Source organism: Symphalangus syndactylus, chromosome 17 (genome assembly GCF_028878055.3).
Source record: "Symphalangus syndactylus isolate Jambi chromosome 17, NHGRI_mSymSyn1-v2.1_pri, whole genome shotgun sequence".
Classification (NCBI taxonomy): domain Eukaryota; kingdom Metazoa; phylum Chordata; class Mammalia; order Primates; family Hylobatidae; genus Symphalangus; species Symphalangus syndactylus.
Window position 1 is genome coordinate 60,590,465 of NC_072439.2, and position 27,500 is coordinate 60,617,964.

Here is a 27,500-nt window from a genome sequence, read left to right on the forward strand (position 1 = left end):
TGCATCAAGTGAAAATCTTTAAGCAAATAAGATAGTAACAAAAACTAGAAATGAAATAAGACATAGGACATTTTCAGCCACTAAACTCTAGATAAGTTTATATCAAAGGCTTGCACCCATGTTACTCTTTCCTTTCCTCCTTTCCCTACCCCAAAATTCCTTGTGAGTATTACAAGAGATTTTAAATCAACTCTTCGCCATTACTCAACTGATACAATGCTTGGATTATTTGGACAATTTTCTAATGTCCTCCTGTAAGCCTTACTCTTTGGAACTCCTTTATAAAATAATGGAAAAGTAAGTCCTCTTCATAAGATAACATTTGAGTCAGTAGAGCACAGCAGGAATACAAATGGATATAAGAAAACACTTTGTAAATTCTGCAATCATCTTAACCTTTTATCATAGGGATGGACATTGATTTATATATTCAACTCTATTTGGTGAGTTTTTTTCTAAATCAAAATGCTGTCATGATATATTTCCAAGTTACTTTGGCTATCATTGTTTCCCCAGAATCTGGCCTAATGCCTGACATAGAGAAGGTCTCAATAAATATGTTTTAATGAAGAATTAATTAGCCCATCTTAAATAAGAAATCTATTTAGCAGTCTGTTTATTTACATTGCTCAAGCTATTTGGAGCCAGTGCAAAAATAAATAAATGTTATAACCAAATTATTTTGGTTTCTCTGATCTATATCTCCAAATGGCTCTGAGCTGACAGAGGCTTTTGGATGTCATAGGGAAGTACACTGTATGTGGTGTCTTCTCTATTGCATTAGAACTAAACAGTGGGGCTAGAATTTAAGCAGGGATCTTACTAGTCCTACTCTTGACCAGAATTTTTCTACTCTAACTCTTTTTTTGTATAAATATTTCAAAATGTGTTGATGTAACCATTCTGGGTCCACCAACTGGCACCTATCATCTCTCCTTCCAAAGCTATAGGTCAGCTTTCAAGAAATAAAGACTACAAATAGAGTAAGACAACACTTTAAAGTCAACAATGTAATCATTTTATTTTTAGGTCTTGAGAAGGAATGGCAGAATGATCCCAGTGCAGTTCTGAAAGAGTGATGAACTGAACTGACCCTCTCTCCTTAGCATCTTGTATTGTTGTTCAGACTTGTTATCTCACAGTGTAAAGAATGAAGTATAGTTCAGGCTGCCTTTATAATCTTTTAAAATATTAGGTAGGTGCCGGGCACGGTGGTTCATGCCTGCAATCGTAACACTTTGGGAGGCCGAGGCAGGCGGATCACCTGAGGTCAGGAGTTCGAGACCAGCCTGACCAATATGGTGAAACCCCATCTCTACTAAAAATACAAAAATTAGCTGGGTGTGGTGGCAGGGACCTGTAATCCCAGCTACTTGGGAGGCTGAGGAGGATTGCTTGAACCTGAGAGGCAGAGGTTGCAGTGAGCCAAGATCATACCACTTCACTCCAGCTTGGGTGACAGAGCAAGACTGTCTCAAAATACATATATATATGAACATATATATATCTATATGAACTAGGCCTAGCATGGTAACTCACACCTGTAATCCCAGCATTTTGAAAGGCTGAGGCAGGAGGTTTGCTTGAGGCCAGGAGTTCCACACCAGTCTGGGCAACATAGCAATGTGTTCAGAATTTATTCCTAACGGCGGGTTCTTGGTCTCACTAACTTCAATAACGAAGCCACAGACCTTCGCAGTGAGTGTTACAGCTCTTAAATACGGTGTGTCTGGAGTTTGTTCCTTCAGATGTGTCCGGAGTTTCTTCCTTGTGGTGGGTTCATGGTCTCGCTGACTTCAAGAGTGAAGCCACAGAGCTTTGCAGCGAGTGTTACAGCTCTTAAAGGTGGTGCGGACCCAAAGAGTGAGCAGCAGCAAGATTTATTGTGAAGAGTGAAAGTAACAAAGCTTCCACAACGTGGAAGGGGACCCGAGAGGGTTGCCGCTGCTGGCTCAGGTGGCCAGCTTTTATTCCCTTATTTGGCCCTGCCCATGTCCTGCTGATTGGTCCATTTTACAGAGCACTGATTCTTCCATTTTACAGAATGCTGATTGGTCCACTTAACAGAGTGCTGATTGGTGCATTTACAATCCTTTAGCTAGACACAGAGTGCTGATTGGTGCCTTTTTACAGAGTGCTGATTGGTGCATTTACAATCCTCTCGCTAGACACAGAAAAGTTCTCCAAGTCCCCACTTGACCCAGGAAGTCCAGCTGGCTTCACCTCTCAGCAAGACCTCATCTCCAAAAAATAAAATTAACAAGGTGCAATGGTGTATGCCTGTAGTACCACCTACTTTGGAGGCTGAGGCAGGAGGATTGTTTCAGCCTAGGAGTTCAAGGCAGCAGTGAGCTGTAAATATGCCACTGCCCTCCAGCCTGGGTGACAGAGCAAGACCCTCTCTCTAAACAATAAATAAATAAATGAAAACTGCTAAAATCCCATGTCTCTAGTAAAATCCTTAGCTGCAGTCTGAGATTCTGTAAATGTTCTATGAAAATTGTGTTATAAACTTGCATTGAAAATCAAAGTAATTGAAAAATAAATCTTTTTTTAAATAGCACAATGGATTGAATGACTATATTAAAGATTGGGTAGATTTTTTAAAACAAATTCTATAACTAGATTGTTTATGTAGCCATATTATGGCTCTTCTCTTCGCTTTTTCTGCTACAGTAAGTCTAATTGATCTGGAGAAGATAAGGCAGTAGATGATGACTGATTTATTAGTAATTTGAAAAAAATGCTTTTTCTCAAAATGCTGTATACTTGAATCATCTGCAATCTAATTACGAGGTGAAAATGGAAGATCATCCAAAATTATAATGTTTGATATATATACATTTCATACTTGAAATGTTTTTTTAAAAAACAAATTTTTTTTTTTTTTTGAGATGGAGTCTGGCTCTGTTGCCCAGGCTGGAGTGCAGTAGCCCAATCTCGGCTCACTGCAAGCTCCACCTCCCGGGTTCACGCCATTCTCCTGCCTCAGCCTCCTGAGTAGCTGGGACTACAGGCACCCGCCACCACAGCCATCTAATTTTTTTGTATTTTTAGTAGAGACGGGGTTTCACCGTGTTAGCCAGGATGGTCTCAATCTCCTGACCTCGTGATCCGCCCTCCTTGGCCTCCCAAAGTGCTGGGATTACAGGCATGAGCCACCACGCCTGGCCAAAAAACAAAAATTTTTATATGCCTATCATAGCGCATAAGTAGTAGCTCAAGCCCTGTATTACTTAATAGCTACTCTATCAAAAACACTTGAACCTTTAAAAAAAATTTTATTTTCACATTAATACTTGTCATCCCGTAATCATACTTGTGTTTCAAAGGTCATGTGACCCATTTTCAGCAAAGTGCTCAGAATTTTAATGTATCTTATTTATAATTAACAATATGAGAAGATGACAAGTGATTGATAACAGGTTATGGTTCACCACAGCCTAGAGAGTGCCAGAGACTCTGTTTCTTTTGGAGGTCTTTAACTTGAAGTTCCAATTTTTAAGTATTTTTACCTTACTATAATAACTGCAATATAATTATCCAGAGAAATTGTTCAATTAATTTCTTTCTTCCTTGGAAAGATATTTACACAGCACTTGGAGATCTTTGAAAGTGAGGATTATAAAAATCTATGCTGCTTCTCTTATTTTTTGAAAAAACTATTTTGGAATTACCACAATCTGTGGCAAAAATTTCTGTCCTTTTACTAACAAAGGCAACATAGATTTGAAATGTATTTTTACTTTGGGAATTTTTTTTTAATTTAATGTTTAAATGTCTTCAATTGGGATTTAAATATTGGATTCCAGTTTTAATATGGAATTTGTAAGTTAAATATGATTGACCAACATCTTACTAAAGTAATTATCTTTCTTCTAAGTACTTAAAAATTTTCTCAGTATTTATATTTTTTCTGTAAATTATATAATGTAAGTATCCAAGCTACCAAATTGCCACATATAATTTAGTAAATCTGCGGATTTGCTAACATTATATAGAGGAAACAGCCTGATAAAAGGATACACAAAATGAAAGTTATATCCTGAATTAAGCTTTTTCTTAAGTGAGATCTTCCATATTTTTGTGATTGAGTTTTTTTATTGGAAAATACTAAAAAAAATAAAAGGCAAGGAAAGTCATCCATAGGCAACCAACTGTGGAATGTAAAGAAAGTCTGCCCCTCCTATTCTGCTGCTGCTTTTTTTCTGCCAACCAGGTGAGCATTCTGAACAGTTCTTCTCAACTTTGCCCTGTGCCTAAACAAATACATCTGTATAGAGATATTTACACATGGGCTTGCTTTTCAGACCATAACAACATACTGAGGACCATGAGAAACATATTGGTCCGCAGTTAACTTTTTTCCCTGGTTACATGCATTGGATAAATTTCCAAAGCAATACAGCTATATGCCATATTCTTTTTAGTGGCTGCATAGATTCCTAAAAGTGGAATTGCTGAGACATAGGATATGTGCCTTTCACCTCTAAACTAGTAAACAATAAATGAACAGCAGCAATAAACCTTCAAATTATGTGATTTCATGCAAATTAAGATTATATCAGTCTCTTCTTCAAGCCACTTAAAAACTAAAAAGTCGGCTGGGTGTGGTGGCTCACGCCTGTAATCCTAGCGTTTTGGGAGGCAGAGGCAGACAGATCACCTGAGGTCAGGAGTTCGAGACCAGCCTGGTCAACATGGCAAAAACCTATCTCTACTAAAAATACAAAAATTAGCCTCTAATCCCTTGGGAGGCTGAGGCAGGAGGATCATTTCAACCCAGGAGGTGGAGGTTGCAGTGAGCCAAGATCGTGCCATTGCACTCCAGCCTGGGCAACAAGAGTAAAACTCCGTCTCCAAAATAAAATAAAAAAAAAAAGAACTAAAAAGTCCATTTGTAATTAGGATAAATTGCATGCATGCTAGTACTCTCCATCATCCCTTCACAATCATTCTGGACTCCTCTTTCCCTGCAGTGCCCCAAGAGGCTGACTTTCACAGACTGCATCACCCAGTTTCCCTTGCCCTCTGGCTTCTGGTTGCATTTGGCCAATGGGAGGGACTGTCAGGAAATTAAAAGGAAGGAGAAAGAATTGGGTATCTCTACCCCTGGAGGCCGTGTTTCAGTGTGGCTGCCGGTTTTTTTGTTTGTTTGTTTTTTTCTTTGAGATGGAGTCTCATTCTGTCCCCCAGGGCTGGAGTGCAGTGGCACAATCTCAGCTCACTGCAACCTCTGCCTCCTGGGTTCAAGTGATTCTCCTGTCTCAGCCTCCCGGAGTAGCTGGGATTACAGGTGTGCACCACCATGCCCAGCTAATATTTGTATTTTTAGTAGAGATGGGATTTCACCATATTGGCCAGGCTGGTCTCGATCTTCTGACCTCAAATGATCCGCCTGCCTCAGCCTCCCAAAGTGCTAGGATTATAGGCATGAGCCACCGTGCTGGGCCGGTGTGGCTGCTCTTCTGACTTTTGTAGACTAGCCTCTCTCTCAAGGATACAGCTCTCACCATGTTAAATCAACAGCTCCCTCCTTATACCTCTTCAGAATTAGGTGCTGAAATACTTTCTTGTAGCTACTAGTCCGAAATTGGTTCCTTTAACCCTGCCCACATTTCTGTATATAATGACTTCATTAAGGTTTTGAGTATGTCATCTTTTCCTGCTGAGACCAAAGCTGATAAGATTATCTTCAAAGGCGTTGTATAATTTAGGATTAATTAAGTATATCAATTAGTTTTGATAACACAACAGAAAAAATGAACAGTGGCTTACCTAAGAAAGATGTATTTTTCCCTCAAGTGAAAGACACTTTAAGGTAGGTATGGTGGCTTCATATGTCAGGGACCCGGGCTTTTGTTTCACAGTTCTCAGTAAGTGGCTTCCACCATATGGTTCTAGATAGCTGCTGAAGCTCTAGCCATGAAAAATGCACTGCCTCCTTTTAAGGAGATTCCGAAATTAAAAGAGAGATATATATATTAAAATTTATACCTCATCAGCTACAACTGAGTCAACTGACTGCTCTCCTGTTGCAAGAGATATTTGGAAAGGTAGTATTTCAGTTCATCCATAGCAGAAAATACCTGATAATTGTGAAGCTCTAGAAAATATTTAAATCCTGAAAAAGAACCTGGCCACATAGCACATCTACCAATTCAAATTTCCATTAACTCATGGAATACTGCTAGATGGCATAATCCCTTTCCTACCTCTCCTAAGGCTAGTAGACAAGCACTCTTTTCACAAAGTTATATTGTAGTAGCAAGAATAGCTTTATGTAGAAACATTTCAAACATGAAGTGAACGAGCACATACAGTCCCTGAGAATTCCTAATTATCATTGCTCCTCAGCTCTCTATTCCAAGCCAATGCTAGTTAAGAGTACCTCTCTGAAACTGAATGTATCCCTTTTAGAGAGATCTAGCATGAATGTTTCAGCTTGACTTTATGTCATAATGGTATGATCTCTTAAGGAGTGGGCTCAAGGGAAAGGAGACACCAAATCATCAATTTAATTCTGGTGCCTAATCACCTCCTTGCCAATTTAATTGGTTTCTATGTCTTTACTCAACTAAACATTTCCCCTTTAAAGAAAAAAAAAAAAAAGCCTTTCATTCATCTTACATTCTAAGCGCATGGAAATGGCTAATTCTACTCTAATTCTGTATTTACCAACCATTCTTTGATCCATGATTTCAGTTTCCACCAGCAGACACTTCCTATCAACAAATCTTTTAATTTACAAAGGATTGGATACCAGGTGCATGAACTCCTGTGAGTGAAGCAATAAATATGAATGTTTTCAGCCTGTACTTGGTCCTGAAGAGCCAAGAGAAATGATCTGTGGGAAACAAAAGGTATAGTCTGAGTGCCTCTGTCCTCCAGAGAAAAGGTTGAAAAGGGTCTGGCGATGCTTCTATTCTTCTCTGGCCAACTTATCAAGGCAGAAGACCACCTAGAAATTAGTGGCAGAAGCTCCAGCTGGTAATAGAGGTGCATTTGCCTGGAGCTTCTCCTTGCTTCTTATTTTCCTGGGAATCAAATAGGTCATCAGGAAGCAGCTGGACAGAAAGTGGTTCCAAAAAGGAACTGGATAAGAACCCCATACTAAGAAGTAACAATATATAATAGAGTTGATACTCTCTGTAATGGTGCTATAAAATATGTCTGCAAACTTTTTGATGCTTCTCCCGTTGAGAGGTGAAGATCTATGTCCCCTTACATGACTCTGTCAATCTTAGTAACTTGGTTGTAGCCAACAGAATACATCTGAAGTGACACAGCATAATTTCCAAAGCTAGTTCAGTAAAGGTTTGTGCCTAATTTTCTTGGGGTGCTGATATGGTTTGGCTGTGTGAAAACAGACTCATATAGTAAATTGGTACCAGTAGAGTGGGGCAGTGCTGTAAAGATACCCGAAAATGTGGAAGTAACTTTGGAACTGGGTAACAGGCAGAGGTTGGAACAGTTTGGAGGGCTCAGAAGACAGGAAGATACGGGAAAGTTTGGAACTTCCTGAGACTTGTTGAATGCTTTTGACCAAAATGCTGATAATGATATGGACAATGAAATCCAGGCTGAGGTGGTATCAGATGGAGATGAGGAACTTGTTGGAAACTGAAGTAAAGGTGACTCTTGCTATGTTTTAGCAAAGAAACTGATGGCATTTTGCCCCTGCCCTAGAGATTTGTGGAACTTTGAACTTCAGGGAGATGATTTAGGGTATCTGGCAGAAGAAATTTCTAAGCAGCAAAGCATTCAAGATGTGACTTGGGTGCTGTTAAAAGCATTCAGTTTTAAAAGGGAAACAGCAAAAAAATTCAGAAAATGTGCAGCCTGATAATGTAATGGAAAGAAAAACCCATTTTCTGAGGGGAAATTCAAGTCAGCTGCAGAAATCTGCATAAGTAACAAGGAGCCAAATGTTAATCACCAAGACAATGGGAGAGATGTCTCCAGGACATGTCAGAGACCTTTGCAGCAGCCCCTCCCATTACAGGCCCAAAGGCCTAGGAGGAAAAAAATGCTTTTATGGGTGGGGCCCAGGGCTCCCCTGCTCTGTGCAGCCTAGGGACTTGATACCCTGCATCCAGCCACTCCAGTTGTAGCTAAAATGGGCCAAGGTACAGCTCGACCTATGCCTTCAGTGGGTGCAAGCCCCAAGCCTTGGCAGCTTCCATGTGGTGTTGGACCTGTGGGTGCACGGAAGTCAAGAATTAAGGTTTGGGAACCTCCACCTAGATTTCAGACTATAGAAATGCCTGGATGCCCAGGCAAAAGTTTGCTACAGGAGTGGGGCCCTCATGGAGAACTGCTGCTAAAGCAATGCAGAAGGGAAATGTCGGGTGTGAGCCCCCACACAGAGTCCCCACTGGGGCACTGCCTAGTGGAGCTTTGAGAAGAGGGCCACCATCCTCCATTCCCCAGAATGGTAGATCCAATGACAGCTTGCACTGTGCACCTGGAAAAGCAGAAACTCTGCCCATGAAAGCAGCCAGGAGGGGGCTGTATCCCGCAAAGCCACAGGAGCGAAGCTGCCCAAGGCCATGGAAACCCACCTCTTGCATCAGTGTAACCTGGATGCAAGACATGGAGTCAAAGGAGATTATTTTGGAACTTTAAGATTGGACTGCCCTGCTGGATTTTGGACTTGCATGGGACCTTTAGCCCCTTTGTTTTGGCCAGTTTCTCCCATTTGGAATGGCTGTATTTACCCAATGCCTGTACCCCCATTGTATCTAGGAAGTAACTAACTTGTTTTTGACTTTACAGGCTCATAGGTGGAAGGGACTTGCCTTTTCTCAGATGAGACTTTGGACTGTGGACTTTGGAGTTAATGCTGAAATGAGTTAAGACTTTGGGAGACTGTTGGGGAGGCATGATTGGGTTTGAAATGTAAGGACGTGAGATTTGGGAGGGTCAGAGCAGAATGATATGATTTGGCTGTGTCCCCACCCAAATCTCATCTTGAATTGTAGCTCCCACAGTTCCCACATGTCATGGGAGGGACCCAGCAGGATGTAATTGAAACATGAGGGTGGGTCTTTCCTGTGCTGTTCTTTTTTTTTTTTTTTTTTTCTTTTGAGACGGAGTCTAGCTGTGTCGCCCAGGCTGGAGTGCAGTGGTGCAATCTCGGCTCACTGCAAGCTCCGCCTCCTGGGTTCACGCCATTCTCCCACCTCAGCCTCCCGAGTAGCTGGGACTACAGGCGCCCGCCACTGCACCCAGCTAATTTTTTGTATTTTTAGTAGAGACGGGGTTTCACCATGGTCTCGATCTCCTGACCTCGTGATCCACCCGCCTCAGCCTCCCAAAGTGCTGGGATTACAGGCGTGAGCCACCGCACCCGGCCTCCTGTGCTGTTCTTGTGATAGTGAAAAAGTCTCACAAGATCTGATGTTTTTAAAAAGGGGAGTTTCCCTGCACACATTCTCTGTCTTACCTGCTGCCATGTAGGTTGTGACTTGTTCCTTCTTGCCGTCTGTCATGATTGTGAGCCCTCCCCAGCCATGGAGAGGACTGTGAGTCAATTAAATCTCTTTTCTTATAAATTATCCAGTCTTGGGTATGTTTTTACCAGCAGTGTGAAAACAGACTAATATAGATGCTCACTCCTGGAGCCCTGAGCTTTCATACAAGATCACCAACTACTCTGAGGCTGCCACATTCTGAGAAAACCCATGCACTATCGACAGTGTGGATTTTAGTGTTCTAGCTAACAGTCTCAACTAAGTTTCTAACCAATAACCAAAATCAACCACCAGACATGTGAGTGAAAACCCCTCTAGCCATAGAGTCTTCCCAGCTGAGGCTCTAGAGATAAGCCATCTTCATTTCCCTGGCTAGATTTCTAACCCATGGAATCTGTGAGCATAATAAAATGGCTCTTTTATACCACAAAGTTTTGGGGGTAGTTTGTTACACACAACAGTAACCAAAACACCAACTCTGTTGAGTCCCTGAAAATCTGGTTGAACCACATACTGATAAATACTGATGTTCATATAAATGCTATGTACATGCTATGTAGCCTCTCTACTAATGGTAGTGATCACCCAGCTTCTTAAAGCGTCTTAAAGCTGGGTGATCACTGCCATTAGTAGAGAGGCTACATAGCATGATGCTATGAACATGAGGTATAGAGCTAAATTTTGGCAAGCTACCTCCTGAACTTCCATGTCGTGATCTAGTAAACAGGAATAGCAGTTTCTGTCATGCAGAGTTCTCATGTGAATTAGAGTTGATGTGAATAAAACACTTAGCACAATGCCAAGCAAAGAAGCAGAACCAATTTTTAAAATAGTTAAAAATAACAATACTATAATTTTCTGATTTTATGTTCCCTTTATTTTATGAAGCTTTATTTTGTGGGTGATTTCCTTATTTTATGAATCATACTCACTATATATTGCTATGGATGGACATGCCTTTAAGAGTGTTTGGGTTCAATGACAAAGATAATTAGAAAATAAGAGTGCCATGAAAAACAAATAGAGGGTTATTCATGCCTTTAGCTGGAAATCAGCATGTCCTACCAAGCTGACTGCTATGAGTAAGATTGAATGAGCTGTGATCATCAGAATGACTGAAAATTAAGAAAGAACATTAATTCCCAAAGGAAATCACTGTAGATCTCATTATTTCAGGAATAATCTACCTTAGGACTTTAATTAAAAATAATATTTATTCAAAATAAATGAGTGCTGGCAGGTTTCTGCAGAATCTGTAATCTTGGTTATGCTAAATTTTCTTATATTAAGGCAAACATCATTAATCTCATTTGAGATGCCCTCCTGTCTGACAGTCCTTACAGCACTGGGGCAATTTGCAGAAGCCTTTTTATCTTCACAAAAGAGTTATAACTCATGCAGATACCTAATGTGAAAAGGTCTGTGCAATTACAGCCTTCACTTTGAGATCTACACTGGCACTTTATCATGTTAGCAAGCATCTCATAGTAAATTTGCTCTCAGAAGGAGGCCAATATCTCAACATTACCATAAAATTAACAGTGGTTATTTTATTATTTTATTTATTTATTCCTACCAATCTTTGTTTCAGAAAAGCTCCAGGTGTTTTATCAAAATTCATAGAATATGACCAGATAAAACAGAAATTTCAGCAAGCCAATTGAGGAAATGAGACAAAAGAAAGAATGAAAGTAGAATAGTGATAGGATTTGGCTGTGTCCCCACCCAAATCTCACCTCCAATTGTAATCCGAGTTGTAATCCCCACATGTCGAGGGAGGGACCTGATGGAAGGTGATTGGATTGTGGGGGGAGATTCCCCCATGCTGTTCTCATGAGTGAGTTCTCACAAGATCTGGTTATTTGATAAGTGTCTGGTGCTTCCCCCTTCTCTCTCTCTCTCTCACCTACCACCATGTAAGATATACCCTGCTTCCCCTTGGCCTTCCACCATGATTGTAAGTTTCCTGAGACCTCAGGTAGTATCTTTATAGGAGTGTGAAAACAGACTAATACAGAACATTGGTACCGAGGTAGTGGGGCATTCTTATGAGATATCCAAGAATGTGGAAACAACTTTGGAACTGGTAACTGGCAGAGGTTGGAGCAATTTGGAGGGCTCAGAAGAAGATAGGAAGATGAGGGAAAGTTTGGAGCTTCCTGGAGACTTGTTGAATGGCTTTGACCAAAATGCTGATAGTAATATGGGCAATGAAGTCTCGGCTGAGGTGGTCTCAGATGGAGATGAGGAACTTATTGGGAACTGGAGTAAAGGTCATTCTTGCTATGCTTTAGCAAAGAAAGTGGTGGCATTTTGCCCCTGTCCTAAAGATCTGTGGAACTGATGATTGGATCATAGGGTGGTTTCCCCCATGCTGTTCTCGTGATAGTGAATGTGTTTTCTCAAGATCTGGTTGTTTGACAAGTCTCTGGCGCTTCCCCCCTCTCTCTCTCGCCTGCCACCATGTAATACGTGCCTCACTTCCCCTTTGCTTTCCACCATGATTGTAAGTTTCCTGAGATCTCCCCAGTCATGCAGAACTGTGAGTCAATTAAACCTCTTTCTTTAAAAATTGCCCAGTCTCAGGTAGGATCTTTATAGCAGTGTGAAAACAGACTAATGCAAATAGGTAAGAAGGTGGAAGGAATGAAGTTAATCTCCACTATGTGTACTGTAAAATTTTGTAAAGTCATATACTTTCAAGTTTGCCAGCTGATTGTTGGGTCATATTTCAAGTCTTATATAACAATTAACACTGATAATTTTGTTCTGTAGCTATTCTGATTATTTTTGTACAAGTTACTAATAGATACTCATACTGGGTTAAATAGTACCCTCCCTTAAAATGCACATCCACATGAAAAATGTGAATGTGACCTTATTTGGGAATAATGTCTTTGCAGATATAATCAACTTAAGATGAGGTCATAGTGTATCAGAGTGGGTCCTAAATCCAGTGACTGGTGTCTTTATAAGGAGAAGGAGAACTGGACTCAGAGACACACAGGGGAGAAGGCCACGTAATAACGGAGGAAGAGATTGGAGTGATACAAGGCAAGCTAAGTATCAACAACCATGAGAAGCTAGGAAGAGGCAAGGAAGGATTCCTCCCTAGGGCTTCCAGAGGAAGCATAGCCATGCAACAGCTTGATTTCAGACTTTTAACCTTCAGAGCTGTGAAAGAATAAATTTGTGTTGTTTTAAGCTACCAGGTTGTGGTATTCTCAAGGCAGCCCTAAAAGACTAATAAAATGCTTAAACATTTTTTTTTCCTGAGAACCTAGAGTACATATTCAATATAAATATAAAGGCTTGAAGGAGAGAAAATAAGGTAAAAGAAAGACTCTCCTAAAAATATTGTCTAGTAAGTTTTTTGTTTAACACCTATGACTCTACAATAGGTGACAAAACAAGTAACAAGTAAACAAATGACTAATATTATCAGAAAAAAATTTGGAAGCAGTCACCTTTATAATAGATTGTTTTTATATGGAAATGTGGGCTTTGATATTTTATTATATACATTATTAGAGTCTAATTTTGCAAAGCTACACAGGGAGGACTGTCTTCATAAATAAGAAATTGAAAGGCAGGCACTTTGAAGCAGAGACCAAAATGATGTCAATCTATTTTAAGACTGACTAAAGAGAATTAAAAGGGTAATATAATACCCAGAACCTGATAAAGTTATGCTAACCTTTTGTGGTCCAAATGAAAAAATGAATCTGTAATCTAAATATCCTACAGAAATAAAACAACTCTCTCATGGCCCTGGAATTTTAAAATAAGACCCTTCACTGATATGGTTGGTAACTGGTGTCCACTCACAAAGGCCTACTGCTAGGAGTCAGGGCGCTTTGCTTCTCAGCTCTCACAACACAAGACCTGCCATCAACATAGTTTTGAGTTACACTCAAAAGGCAGTATGTGAATGTTACCGGGATCACGTGTCTCTTTCATGCCATGAAAACTCACTCTAACTAGATCATAGGCTTGCAGCCTATGGGCCAGGTTCACCCAAAGATTTGTTTGGCCTGCTATTTTGTTTTTAATTAATTGTTAACTTTAAAAAATTAGATTTCATATACAATTCCATATTACCAGTGGGCATGAATTTCTTCAGGGCAATCATCTAGAGCTGAGTATTCCTTCTGCTGGAGGCAAGCCACCTGCAGTGCTCAACTGTGCCCACCATGCCAGGTTCCTGTGAATATACAGCACAGTGATAAGAGCTGGGGTCCTCTGGCTGTGTGACCTTGAACAAGCAGTTTTTCTTCTCTGACCTGTATCATCCTCTTATACACAATGGGCATACTTAGAGTGTTTATCTCATTAGATCACTTAGGGGATTAAGAGAGTTAAAATTTGTAAAGCACTTAGAGCAGGGCTTGGCACACAGTAGAAACTCAACAAATGTTAGTTTTTATTATTATTATTATTATTAACTCTTTTTTTTGTTTATTTGTTTGTTTGAGACGGAGTTTTGCTCTTGTTGCCCAGGCTGGAGTGCAATGGTGTGATCTCGGCTCACCGCAACCTCCTCCTCCCAGGTACAAGTGATTCTTCTGCCTCAGTCTCCCAAGTAGCTGGGATTACAGGCATGCACCACCATGTCCAGCTAGTTTTTTTGTTGTTTTAATCTTCAGTAGAGACGGGGTTTCTCCATTTTGGTCAGGCTGGTCTCAAACTCCCAACCTCAGGTGATCCGCCTCCCAAAGTGCTGGGATTATAGGTGTGAGCCACTGTGCCTGGCATTATTATTATTATTAATTCTTATTCTCCTTATCATCTTACCTAGTTCACTTGCCTCACACTTTTACTTGTCTGATCCCTATTGGTGTTTGTGTTTTTGACTCCAACTCTAGGTAAAGCCCTACCCTCAACTGGAGGTAAAGAAGACAGCTAGTCTCCTGTGTGTTAGGCAGTGAGTGGGGCCAGCTGAGGTTATACTCAGTGATTAAGAGCCCAGATTCTACAGTCAGACAGCCTGAGTTCCAATCCCAGTTCTTCCACTTTCTGGCAATACAGCCTTTTGCAAATTAGTTAATTCTCTCAAACCTGTGTTCGCTTGTGTAAAATAGTAATAAAACTGTTGTGAATTGCAGGAACAGAAAACCAGACAACACATGTTCTCACTTATAAGTGGGAGCTGAACGATAAGAACACATGGACACGTTGGGGGCAACAACACACACTGGGGCGAGGGGAGGGAGAGCATCAGGAAGAATAGCTAATGGATGCTGGGCTTAATATCTAGGTTGTGGGTTGATTCGTGCAGCAGACCACCATGGCACACATTTACTATTTAACAAACCTGCACATCCTGCACATATACCCTGGAACTTAAAGTAGGAGTTGAAGAAAAAAAAAAAAACTTGTGAATTAATGTGCCTAGTACATAGGTTTTAGCTTTTATTATTAACAACCTACAGCAGACCCCAATATTCTCCACCCCACCCCACCCCTACCCCGTCCCCGCCCGGCAACCTCTGGCCTTCGCTGTCTTGTTTCTCCCAACAGGCTGCCAGTGCCATTCAGCAGTGTGAGCCTTCCTGGAGGCTGTTTCCCAAGGGAATTTCTAGGTCTTTGGGAGATATGAATTGGAAGGAAATCAGGTACAGGTTGGAGCCACTCATTCTCAATTCCCTAGCTCCCCTTTACGTTGTTACCCCAGAATATATATCACAAATGGCATTAAAACTTACATGGCCTTATAATGACTATTGTGTCCTTTCTAGCTTCTTGAAATTAAAAACAATTCTTCTGTGATTATTCCTACCATTTCAAATAGTAAAGACATCCAAGCATATGACAAAGAGATGAAGGCATTTCAGGTCCTTAATGTTTTCCAAAATAATTTACTTGTCCTCTGGACAGACTTCAATTGATTGCCTTGGCAGTGGGGCCTCCAAACTACAGTGTGAACTCTCTTCAAATCTTATCAAGGATTTAAAAATAACACTCTAGACAGCCACATTAAAGTGTTCCTGAGAACAGATGACCTCAACAGTATTTTCTAAAGAGTGCTTTCTACTATTCAACTTGTTTTAGGCTCTATAATTCTAAGATTTTTTATTTTTTAAAAGAAGTGTTTCTAAGACAGTAGCAACTATCAAGGTGTTGACTCAACAGAAAAATCTTTCTTAAAAAATTACTGTCTGTAGAAAAAAGGTTTCAGAATCTCAATGACAATAAAGATTCAAGAATAGCTGAATGTAAGTTGATTTTTAAAACTTAATCAGGAAAAACACAAGCATGATCATAGTTGCCTTATTTTTTAAGCCAAAAAAAAAGAACAATCAAAAAATCCATCAACAGTAGATGGGTAAATTACTTGTGGCAAATTCATATGCTAGAATACAACAAAGAAAAAGAATAAACTGTTGCTACATGCAATGACAGCAACGACAAGGATGAATTTTGCAGACATAACGTTAAGTGACAGAAACAAATCTAAGAATAGTGGTTACCCTAGAGGGACATGGATGGGAAAGGAATACAAGGGAATTCTCTTGAGTATTGGAAATGCTTTATATCTTCAACTGGGTGTTGTTTACATAGGTTTACACATATGTAAAAAGCTATTGAGCTATACATTGAAGTGTAGTAGACTTTACCATGTTTAAGTTATACCTCAATTTAAAACGTAAATTGTAAAGACTAAGCAAGCTTTGGATGTGGACTTTCATTCATCAACTGCACATGAATCCATTACGGGCTGTGTGGAAAGTTGGAGTTTTGTCACCAAAAAAAATTGGTATGTTTGTATTTGACATTGCCATTCAAATTATTTGTCTTTAAAGTAATAGCCTTTGTTTTATTCATTGAATGATAGTTTCAGTGTTGTTTGTTTTGTTTTTCAGGAAAATTGAAAAACTTCTTTATGTACTTAAACCAAACAACCTAAGTTTGGATACTCCCAGCAGCTTTACGTTTATGTAATTCCACACCATCAAGTCCTTTTTCATTATCATGAGAGTTGGCTATGGGTGCAGTGAGAAGGGAACGGCCTTCAAAATGGTCAGGTCTGGATCAGAATTCACATTAAACCACTCACTAGCTAGAAGACCACTTATAGTTGAACCATACAAGCTAAAAATCATTTCCCCTACCTGAACCTCTGTGTTCGCACACACAAAATGTAAATAACGCCTCCCTCATAGCATTATTGAGAGAATTAGTTGGGATAAAAGTTTGCAAAACTCTTGGTAGATACTTTGTTTCTCTTTTTTTTTTTTTTTTTTTTTGAGATGGAGTCTTGCTCTGTTGCCCAGGCTGGAGTGCAAGGGCATGATCTCGGCTCACTGCAACCTCCACCTCCCAGGTTCAAGCGATTCTTCTCCCTCAGCCTCCCAAGTAGCTGAGACTACAGGCACGTGCCACAACACTCGGCTAATTTTTGTATTTTTAGTGGAGGTGGGGTTTCACCCTATTGGCCAGGCTGGTCTCGAACTCCTGACCTTGTGATCTGCCCAACTCGGCCTCCCAAAGTGCTGGGACTACAGGCATGAGCCACCACGCTCGGCCCAGTAGATACTTTTTAAACAGGAACTATTACTGAATAGAAATTAGCACTTATCTAAATCATTATTTTATTTCATTTATTCTTTTCAACTTTTATTTTATGTTCATGGGGTACATGTTTATTACATGGATAAATTGTGTGTCACGGGGGTTTGTTGTACAAATTATTTTATCTCCCAGGTAATAAGCATAGTATCCAGAAGGTAGTTTTTCAATCCTCACCCTCCTTCCACCTTCCCACCTCAAGTGGGCACCAGTGTATATTGTTCTCTTCTTTGTGTCCACGTGTATTTCATGTTTAGCTCCCACTTATAAGTGAGAACACGCAGTATTTGATTTTCTGTTCCTGCATTAATCACCTTAGGATAATGACCTCCAGCTGGATTCATGTTGCTGCAAAAGATGTCATCTCATTCTTTTTTATGGCTGTGTAGTATTCCATTGTGTATATGTACCAAATTTTCTTTATCTAGTCCATCGTTTATGGGTATTTAGGTTGATTCTATGTTTTTGCTACTGTAAATAGTGCTGCAATGAACATAAATGTGTATGTGTCTTTATGGTAGAAAGTAAAGGATTATTTTTGAAAGATTATGAAATACATCCCTAAGTATCCAAGCCTCAAAGATGTACATCAAAAAAATGAGGGAAAGGCCAAAACTTTTGCTTATGCTTATTAAACAGTATAATCTTTGGCTCAGCCCTGACCCAATAGCAGATCTTGACTTCCTCTCCAGACTTTTCTGTCATCCTCACCCACTCTGCCCATCCATCACTGAAATAGAACATTCCTCTGCTTACATACACCCTCACTGCCACCTGAATTCTTACATACTCCCTTACTACCACCTGAATTCTAGGACCCAACTCCAGGGCCCAGAGCCCCAGCTTCTTGCCTCTAGCACCTTTTCACTAAAGCCAATCTCTTGTTACCAACCTCCCCAAAAGTGGTATTTACTCAATAGTTTCCAAAATAAAATGTGCCTCAATTATAATTTGTGCAAAATAAACTACTAGTCATAGGCATACACATCTACAGATAAAAGCTGTAAAAGTAAATACAACTTTAAAAGTCTGCCACTTTTTCCCTTTGTTAACTCAATTCTTTAAATTTTTACTTCACTGGAGGAAATATTTGTTCTTCTTTAAATTTTTATTTCACTGGAGGAAATATTTGCTCTAGAGAGTGTATTTCTTAAAAGGAGAGGACTGCTATTGGTATTTAGGGAAGGACGATTCATTGTGCCAGACCATGCCACACATAGTGAGATGTTTAGTGCCCTTGGCCCTACCCAGTGAGGGCAATAAGGATGACTTCAGGAATGCAGCATGGCTAGCAACCAACTACACCTTGGCATTGTCTCCCTGGAAGAGGAAATGGGAGTGACTCCCAGTGGAATGTAAGCCCAGAAGATCAATTAAGGTTGATTGCAGGAAAATAAAATTACATTTCTTGCACATGAGTTTGGGAGTTTGGGGATGAAGCTTGGCACTCAATTAACTCCTATGTAGCAGAAAGAATTGAAGATTAGGAACAGCGCTGCCATGGACATGTATACAACACCTAAGCAAGCACCAGTCAAACCATATACATTACAGCCTTGTCTATTTATTAAGACAAATTTCTCATTAATGGAAGTATCATGAGAGGGAGGCACTTATACTAATTTGAGCAAAGATGCCATATGGACTAGAGGCAGCCCTACTGGGAGTTTGAAGACCTTGGGATCTATGCTCTTATAGGTCACTTAATTGCTATGCACCATTTTCCCATCTTTCAAAAGGATATAAAGCAAAACTGTTAGAGAACTGGTAAGTCAGCTGACTGGAAAGAAGATAAACAAGAAAAATAAAATGAAACATATTTTTTAGAAAATGAATGCATGATATTTTAAATTTCTTTTTAATTTGAAAGAAAGATTGTGGGGTTAGACAGAGGTCCCCAAACTATCTTAGTTCGTGAGCCCTTAGTTCCTCAGTAATTTTTTCATTGTGCCCCCTAGGTCTAAAGAAATACTGAATAGGTCCGTTATTGTATAATTTAGATACAAACAGCGTATTTCTGACCTAAAAACTCAGTAACTTTAAAAAATAATGCACATAAATTGAAAAAAACATATTTTTGTATAACTCTTAAATAATCATACTAACAGATGGGTGCCCGCCTAGCATAGCACAATTTTTCAAACTTTAGAAACAGACTGAATGTTGCCACCAATCTTTCCTGTTCCACATTGAGAGGTACTTCATTTTCATCATAGTAACTTTCAAAAACCTACCTTTCCAATGATATGACATCATCTAAAACAATGTAGTGCAATCTGATATTGAAATACGCGAACTGCCCTAAACTAGCACATTGAACAATGTCTAACACATGCCAAGTTTCTCTCAAAATTTGTCCCATAACCCCTTGTGAGTTCGCTATGGCATCTCATTCTCAGAGGGCCTCTGTGCACTGTTTAAGACAAAGGGATTAGGACAACGAAACCCTAGACACATTGAACTTAATTGTGGTAAAAGTGTTTGTAATGGCCTAATACTCATGGCTCCGGAAAGCTATAATTAAGTTAGCAGTTCAGCACTCAAGAGCCTGTTTATTTTCTTTTGGGCACTTGAGATAATGTCTTCAGAAACATTATGAAAATTCTGAGGTGCTGTAACAGTATTTGTAAAATTAGCTGGGGAAAGAGCTGTCCACTAGAATGTAAGTTCCAAAAGGTCAGGGAGTTTTGTAACCTCAATGTCTAGAATAATGTCTGGGATATTACTAGTCCTTAATAAGTATTTGATAAATTAATGAAAGAAACATGAAATCACTTACATATTGAAGTCTTAGTGTTTTTAATAGAGTTGCAGAGTTGGCTTGGGTTTCATGCTTTTCTCTGTTTTTCCTTAGTCAGTGTCCTTCCAAATGAAACCTAAGCAACAGTGTAGTTACAGATTATAGATGTAAAATAGTTTACTGCAAATATTTGCTCCATAAATAGTTAATTTTTAAAATACAGAGGCAAAGTATGGATGGTGGTGGGAATACAGGCTTTGGAGTAAAACAAATCTGGGTTTGAATTGAGTGACATTGAATTTCAATTATCAAAATTTAATCAAATTATCAACTTTCAAATCAATTATCAAAATTCAATTATCGAATTTCTCTGGGTCCCAGCTTTTTTATATGTAATATAGGGATAAGCATAATATTAAACATGGTTGCTGTAAAGGTTAAATGAGAAAACATATGTGAAGCACTTACTGCAATGCTTGGAACATAAGAAGTGTAAATGAAAGCTATTACCCTATTAGGCAATTTTCAGTTTACTTGGCTCATCTCATTCCTCACTCAGAAGGTGAGTTTTAAGGCATATGAGTAGAACTGTACATTATATATACCAGGCAAATGCTACTTTAGGATTTCACTGGTCTGGGATGCTTTTCCACTAGACATCCACTTCCTTCCTGTGGGTCTTTGCTCAAATTCCCCCTAGTGAGGGGAAACTTTCAAAACTTGCTATTTATAATTGCACCTCTCCATACTCCTAACCCTGATCAGCTTTTCTCCCTAACGCTTATCACCTTACAATATGCTATTTTCTATTTTGTTTATTTTGAGTCTGTCCTTACAAGAATATAAACTCCAGCAAGGCGGAGATTTTTGTCCGTTTTGTTCAATGATGCCTAAGGTTGTAGATCAGTCCCCAACACTGGGTAGTCACTCAATAAATATTTGTAGAATTGAATTTATGTGATGTGAATATATTCCCACGGAATTTTGTACTTTTTAGTTTGGGTCCATTTAGCTTGTCAGTGTGATTTTGAAAAATGATTACCTGCTTTCATCCTGCATCTTTAAGTATGACTCATCACTCACATACCATATAACCAGCACTCACCAAGGAAAGCTCCAGGTACCCAGCTCAGTTCAATTACTAGCTGTGTGAACCTTGGCAATTTATTCAGCTTCTCTGTGTCTTGAATGCATCATCTATACATGGGGATAAAAGCCATCTCTACTCCATAAAACTGTTAATGAGGATTCAATGAAGTAATGCATATGGAGTGCCTACAACAGTGCCTGGCACACATTCAATAAATATTAGCTATTATGATTATATTTACAACCAAGTCCAGGACCCTCTCCTCTCAGTCCTGTTCTGAATCTCTATTCCTCCCATGCTGGAGTATTCATTCTCTCCCGACCCACCCTTTCTTTCATTTCCACTTCTTACCCATCAGTTCTGAAAATGATGTCAAGGTCTCTTCAGTGCCAACTCTGCTCTGCCCTCCTTTTTTTTTTTTTTTTTTTTTTTCATTTGTCATTAGATCCAAACTGCTTTCACAAGCTTCAGCTAATTCCCTGACTAACCTGTGCCTGGATAAAGCTTTTATAACAATGTGATTCTAAAAAAATTCCCACAGAAACTAGAGGGTAACATTACAAATTTACTTGGCCTTAATCCAGAACTATTTTAACACTATCTTTTATCACATAACTTACTTCATCTCAAGTTTTTTTTTAAGTGTGGCCTCCTTCACATCTTATGCTTGTACTATTTTAAAGAGAAAAACAATTAAGATCTTGTAAAACAATTTTGTTTGCCTTGAAATTTATTTAGAAATTTTAGAAATTTTGTGTATATGCTCTCTGAGCTTTATTCTGAGTCCAGAGGAAAAGAAAATATCCTCTTTCCTGGATGGGCTGTGCCATCTCATCTTGGGCTGTGAAGTCTGCCCTGCCCCATGCCACCAGTCTCAGGAGAAGGAAGCTGCCAGAGAACTTGGCTAAAAAAGGGGGGTTGGGAGTAAAAGATCCAAAGGATTAAATTTCCAGCTCTCAAAATAACCCCTGACTACTCCTGTCACCTCCAAATCAGGGCTTGCACACTTCTTCATGCTGGCAAAGTGCCACCCCTTTGGCCTGATCCCAGGGGGCTCTGATGAGCTATGGACTCCCCTTTGTCTCTGCAAGACAGCCACGTAGAGAAGCTGGGGAGCTCACTGAATTAAGGGTGGACATGAAAGATGTATTTTCTCTTTTCTTATACTCTTACCATTCTTCTTAATCTCTCTTCTGTCATCTCCTCCATCTGTCTCCAGGCTCCTGAAAGGCCCCGTGATAGTGTTTTCTAAAACTTAGTAATTTGAGTACCACTATCACGATGTTCCCCTCCCCTGCTCTGCCTATCCCCCCGCCCCACCATATATAAATCCCACCTGTTCTATTTGATAGCTTACTTTTTCACTTAAAAATGCAAAATCTAGCACTTGATATATAGCACTGATTTAAATTTAAAATCAGTTACCTTGCCATAAATAGAAAGCTCCCTGATAAATGTAATGCAAACAAAAATATATAGTAGTGGAATTTTAGTTGGATATGGCTGCTTGCTGCAGGCCTGTGCCTGAAACCTGCTGTTAGGTTAAGAAATGCTGGAGAAGTGTTAAAAACATATCAGCATCGCAGTGAGACTTGATCTTTGAAAGAGAGACACAGAAAGACAACCGAAAAGAGAACAGCTTTCTCAAGAGGTAAACAAGTTTGTTGAAATCTGATAGGCTTCATCCCATTTCCTTCAACAACTGAGTACACTATTTGCTAACTGTACTAAAAAACGTTTCGCACATTTTTTTCTTATTATTTGCTCACAGCTTTTGACTACCAGAGAATGTTTCGGATACAGGACTAATTCCTTGGATGACAGAATGCGACCGTTGAATGGGACATTGGGTGTCATCTGGTCCAAATCTTGACCCCTTTTCATTTTCCCCGAAAAAAAGACTTGCGGCTCGGAACCGAGGGCGGCATGCCCAAGGTCACAGAAAAGGTGGTCTAATGTTTTGGTTCCTGCAGCCCAGAGAACAAGCTATCCCATCCCACAGGAGCCTTGGCGAAAAGCTGCCCGGCCGGCGCAAGGCCAGACTTCTCGCCTCCACTGTGTTGATTGCGGTTGCCAGGGCAGCGGCGCATTGCTCCCCCCATCGTCCTGGTGACGTCACAGAGCAATGTCCAATGGGAAAGCAGCTCGGTGACACGCACCTCCTTTCCCGGCGGGCAGCGCTTGCGCCACGGCGAGTGAGGCGTCGTCCGTGCTGGAGGCAGGCTCCGGTCGCGGCCGCGGCGAGTTAACATCGTTTTTCCAATCTGTCCGCGGCTGCCGCCGCCCAAGACAGAGCCAGAATGTTCAGGATGCTGAGCAGCAGTTTTGAGGATGACCCCTTCTTCTCGTGAGTTACGGGAGCCAGGAGTCCGCGGTCGCGCGGGAATTAAGGAATCGAGGGGAGCTATTTTAAGGGAAAAGAGCGAGTTTTAGAGGGCGAGAGAGAATTCGGGGTAACTCTGGAGGCGGTTTGAAGGAGACAAGGATTTAGAGGCCTGGGAGGGAAGAGCGAGGAGGATTTAGGGGTGTGTGAGAGGGAAGAGACGGATTTGGGCGCATGAGGTGGAGAGGAGGGTTTGGACGCGTGAGGTACGCAGAGGGAAGTTTGGGGGCGTGAGGTGTGGGGAGGAGAGTTAAGGCCGGGAGGTGGGGGGAGGAGAGTTGAGGGCGTGAGGTGGGGAGAGGAGGTTGGGAGCGTGAGGTGTGGGAGGAGGGTTGAGGGTGTGAGGTGAGGGAAGGGTTTGGGAGCATGAGGTGGGAGTGAGGAGGGTTGAGGGCGTGAGGCGAGGGGAAGGGTTGAGGGCGTGAGGCGAGGGGAAGGGTTGAGGGCGTGAGGTGAGGGGAAAGGTTTGAAAGCGTGAGGTGGGGGGAGGAGGGTTGAGGCCGTGAGGTGGGGGAAGGGTTTGGGAGCGTGGGGTGGGAGGAGGAGGGTTTGGGGGGAGTAAGGTGGACGGGGGAGGGTTGAGGGGGTGAGATGGACGAAGGAGGATTTGGGGGCATGAGGTGTTTGGAGGAGGGTTGAGGGCGTGAGGTGGGGGGAGGGTTTGGGAGCATGAGGTGTGGGGGAGGGTTGAGGGTTTGAGGTGAGGGGAAGGAGGGTTTTGGAGCGCGAGGTGGGGGGAGGAGGTTTGAGGGCGTGAGGTCGGGGGACAGTTTGGGAGCATGAGGTGCCGTGGAGAGTTGAAGGCATGAGGTAGGGGGAGGAAGGTTGAGGGCGTGAGGTGGGCGGAGGGTTTGGGAGCATGAGGTGCAGGGGAGAGTTAAGAGCTTGACGTGCAGGGACGAGGGTTCAGTGCGTGAGTTGGTGGGGAGGGTTTGGGAGTGTGAGGTGCAGGGTGGGGTTGAGAGCTTGAAGTGCAGGGAGGAGGGTTGAGGGCATGCGTTGGTGGGGATGGTTTGGGAGCGTGAGGCGGGGGTAAGAGGGTTGAGCGTGTGAGGTGGATGGAGGAGGATTTAGGGGCTGAGGAGGATTTGGGGGCATGAGGTATGGGAGGAGGGTTGGGAAGGAGGATTGAGGGACTGAGTTGGTGGGAAGGGTTTGAGAGCATGATGTGGGAGGAGGGTTGAGGGCGTGAGGTAGGGGGAAGAGGGTTGAGGGTGAGAGGTAGTGGGAGGAGGAAGGGTTGGGGCGTGAGGTGGAGGGAGGAGGGTTTGGGGGCGTGAGGTGTGGGGAGGAGGGTTTAGGGGCATGAGGTGTGAGGGTAGGAGAGTTGAGGGTGTGAGGTGGACAGAGGAGAGTTGATGGCGTGCGGTGGGGGGAGGAGGGTTTAGGGGCGTGAGGTCGGGGGAGGAGGGTTGAGGTCGTGAGGTAGAGAGTTGAGGGCCCCAAGTAGGGGGAGGAGGATTTGGCTGCATGAGGTGGAAAGAAGGCCCTCCCTCCCACTCCCGGGGTGCCTGCTGCTCTCCACTTGGCCGGACTTTGGGTGCCCGTCATGGCTTCCTGTTTGCAGAGTTGGCCTTTGCAGCTTCAAGGGCTTTGCAGGTGACATAACTACCATCTCGGTGAAACTTATGGTGAGAATTATGTTCACATCATTGCAAATGGGAGCAGGGAATATTTTATAGCTCCTCTTTAAATTCCAAATAGGAGCAGGTAATATTTTATAGCACGACAGTTCATTGAAAAGGGGAAGTTTTTAAAACAGCATTTTCCATGTGAGCGGGGAATGTGTCTATGAGAGCACGACAAAGTTGGAGAGTTGTGCTCTCTCTTCGAAGTTGTTGGAAGTTGCCATGCCAAGTTCGCTGTTTTCTTTGCTCGCTTTGTTACAGAGCTAACCTTGTTTGTGAAGGGACTCCTCTTTCTGTCAAAACTAGAAATAGGACAGGAAGCTGATGGGGCGGGGCGGGGCGGGGGAGGCGCGGCGGGGCGGGTGTGTATTTAACAGGTCAGGTAAGCAAGTGCCATTCATTGCCTTTGAAGGTTCCCAGTGAAGTAATGTGATGCCCTAGGAAGAAGGCATCCAGAAATTAGTTTCACTATTATTTATTTTTGAGTTGTGAGGTTTTTTTTTCCTTTGTTCTAACTTTGGCCATTGTTACAAACACATTGACATAGGCTAGTTGTATCCCGAAGAGGGGAAATTTGTAATACTTTTTAGCCCAAGTGTTTTTTGCCAGTTTGAATTTTGATTTCAAGTCTAGTTTATTTTGATCCCTCAAATTTTCTAGGTTTGCAATTTGGACAGCATTTTTTAAAAAGGTCTTAAAATAAGAGTTTATTGCACATATTTTTCAAACAATATCTACGGGGGGGCGGTGTTGTGCGTGTGTGTTTGTTTGTTTGAGACAGGGTCTCACTGTGTTGCTCAGGCTAGAGTGCAGTGGCTTGATCTCGGCTCACTGCAGCCTCTGCCTTCCATGCTCAAGCGATCCTCCTGCCTCAGCCTCACAAGTAGCTGGGTCCACAGGAGGGAGCCACCACACCCTGCTAATTTTTTTTGTAGAGAGGAGGTTTCGCCGTGTTACCCAAACTGGTCTCAAACTCTTGAGCTTAAGTGATCTGCCTGCCTCGGCCTCCCAAAATGCTGGGATTGCAGGCATGCGCCACTGCACCTAGCCAATGTTGTTGTTTAAATAAATGATTGACTTAAATGTGTTAGTACTAATTTAAAGCAAAATAACATTAATAAAGAGACAATGAACAGTGGGAAATGAAATGATTAATATAGAAAAATAAAATGATTAACATTTTTTTCTGAAGGTTATTTATTAAGGCATACATGAACTCAGGCAAATTTTTTATGCCATTTTAGTTAGCCTGTTTAGGAGCTGTTGGGATATGGACAGTGTTATGTTAACAGGTTTAAATTTTTTTATTATTGTGATTCTCTTTTGAAAGCCAGAGGCGAGGCTTGGTGGCTCACGCTTGTAATTCCAGCACTTTGGGAGGCTGAGGTGGGTGGATCACCTGAGATCAGGAGTTCGAGACCAGCCTGACCAACATGGTGAAACCCCATCTGTACTAAAAAAGAAAAAAAAAAAAAACAAAATTAGCCAGGCATGGTGACGCACACCTATACTCCCAACTACTTGGGAGGCTGAGACAGGAGAATCACTTGAACCCAGGAGGCAGAGGTTGCAGTGAGCCGAGATTGCACCATTGCACTCCAACCTGGGCAACAAGAGTGAAACGCTGTCTCAAAAAAAAAAAAAAAAGAATATTTAGCCAGAGAATATTATTTTGTAAAATCCATAATTTTATTATTTTGTATTACATAAGCTCTGGCTTTCAGGAGAATCACAGTACTACAAATCCATAGATTATTGAGGTGTTGAAGTCATTCATATGTAAATATGACATCATACAATTGGTAACAGCTAAGAAGATTATGATAGACAATTTTCGAGTTGTATTATATCCTTGATTATACCAAAAGTTGTTTTATATCCTTCGTTGTTAAGGATTCCATCCTTAACTAAACTGTGAATGTGTAATGAGTATATGTTCTTTAAAATGTCTAGCAGAAGTGTAATTTAAACTCTTGGGTGATTCTGAGCACAGGCAATGAATTCAAGAGTCAGGGTCAGAAATAGTAACAGACTACAAATAGTAAGCATACAGAACTCTTCCTCTGTGCTTGGGATGAAAAGGACCATCAGTTTCTCTTTCAGTTATCACTATCTATAGCCTTTTTCAAATGCAAGGAACCATATCATAAAAATTTAAGGTAAAATTGTTGCAGTTAACATGTTTTTAAGCCTAATCTCCTTTATTCATCACAAAGCTTTTGCATAGACCTTTTAAATATACAAAATAGTGGCCGGAACTCTGCTTACAGACTACCATCTTTCATTGTCACCATATTACAGTTAATTTTATAAAATTGATTAACACTTAACAATTTCTTTTCTCCACAATGAATTATATTTAACACATTTTTGGGGACAAGGGAGAAAAAGAATGTGAGTTTATGTTTATTTCAGGTAATCTATTTGACCCACCCCTTTTACCTCAACCCCCAAGCAAAATGAGTATCCATTTCTTAAGTTAAACATAAAGAATTCATAAAGGTGACAAACTCCTTAATGAATCATCCACTGACCTTAGGAACATAGAGATGGGAAACACATAGCCCATGCCCACTCTCTTTTATATAAATATTATCCCTGTTGCTAACATTGT

General features: G+C 41.1%; 1 protein-coding gene and 1 long non-coding RNA gene across 12 annotated transcripts in view; one reads left to right on the forward strand and one right to left on the reverse strand.

Annotated features, from left to right (window-relative positions):
• Positions 1-22,970, reverse strand: part of LOC134732926 (uncharacterized) — a 71,504-nt gene extending 48,534 nt beyond the window's left edge. The window contains exons 1-6 of one of the 6 annotated variants that reach the window (XR_010116479.1): positions 22,621-22,970; positions 21,496-21,547; positions 20,891-20,982; positions 19,825-19,921; positions 13,578-13,680; positions 5,779-5,941 (exon numbers count right to left, since the gene is read on the reverse strand). This is a non-coding gene — a long non-coding RNA (uncharacterized lncRNA). Of the gene's footprint in view, positions 1-4,021; positions 4,260-5,778; positions 5,945-13,577; positions 13,681-17,146; positions 17,529-19,824; positions 19,922-20,890; positions 20,983-21,495; positions 21,548-22,620 lie in introns of those variants that run through there. The other 5 variants (XR_010116477.1, XR_010116478.1, XR_010116480.1 and 2 more) reach the window with 5 other exon arrangements.
• Positions 22,971-23,032: 62 nt separating this feature from the next.
• Positions 23,033-27,500, forward strand: part of MLF1 (myeloid leukemia factor 1) — a 36,589-nt gene continuing 32,121 nt past the window's right edge. The window contains exons 1-2 of one of the 6 annotated variants that reach the window (XM_063620330.1): positions 23,041-23,222; positions 24,826-24,889. In XM_063620330.1, coding sequence (XP_063476400.1) covers positions 23,176-23,222; positions 24,826-24,889 — 111 coding nt within the window. In that variant the 5' untranslated portion in view covers positions 23,041-23,175. Of the gene's footprint in view, positions 23,279-24,825; positions 24,890-27,500 lie in introns of all 6 variants that reach the window. The other 5 variants (XM_063620327.1, XM_063620333.1, XM_063620328.1 and 2 more) reach the window with 5 other exon arrangements.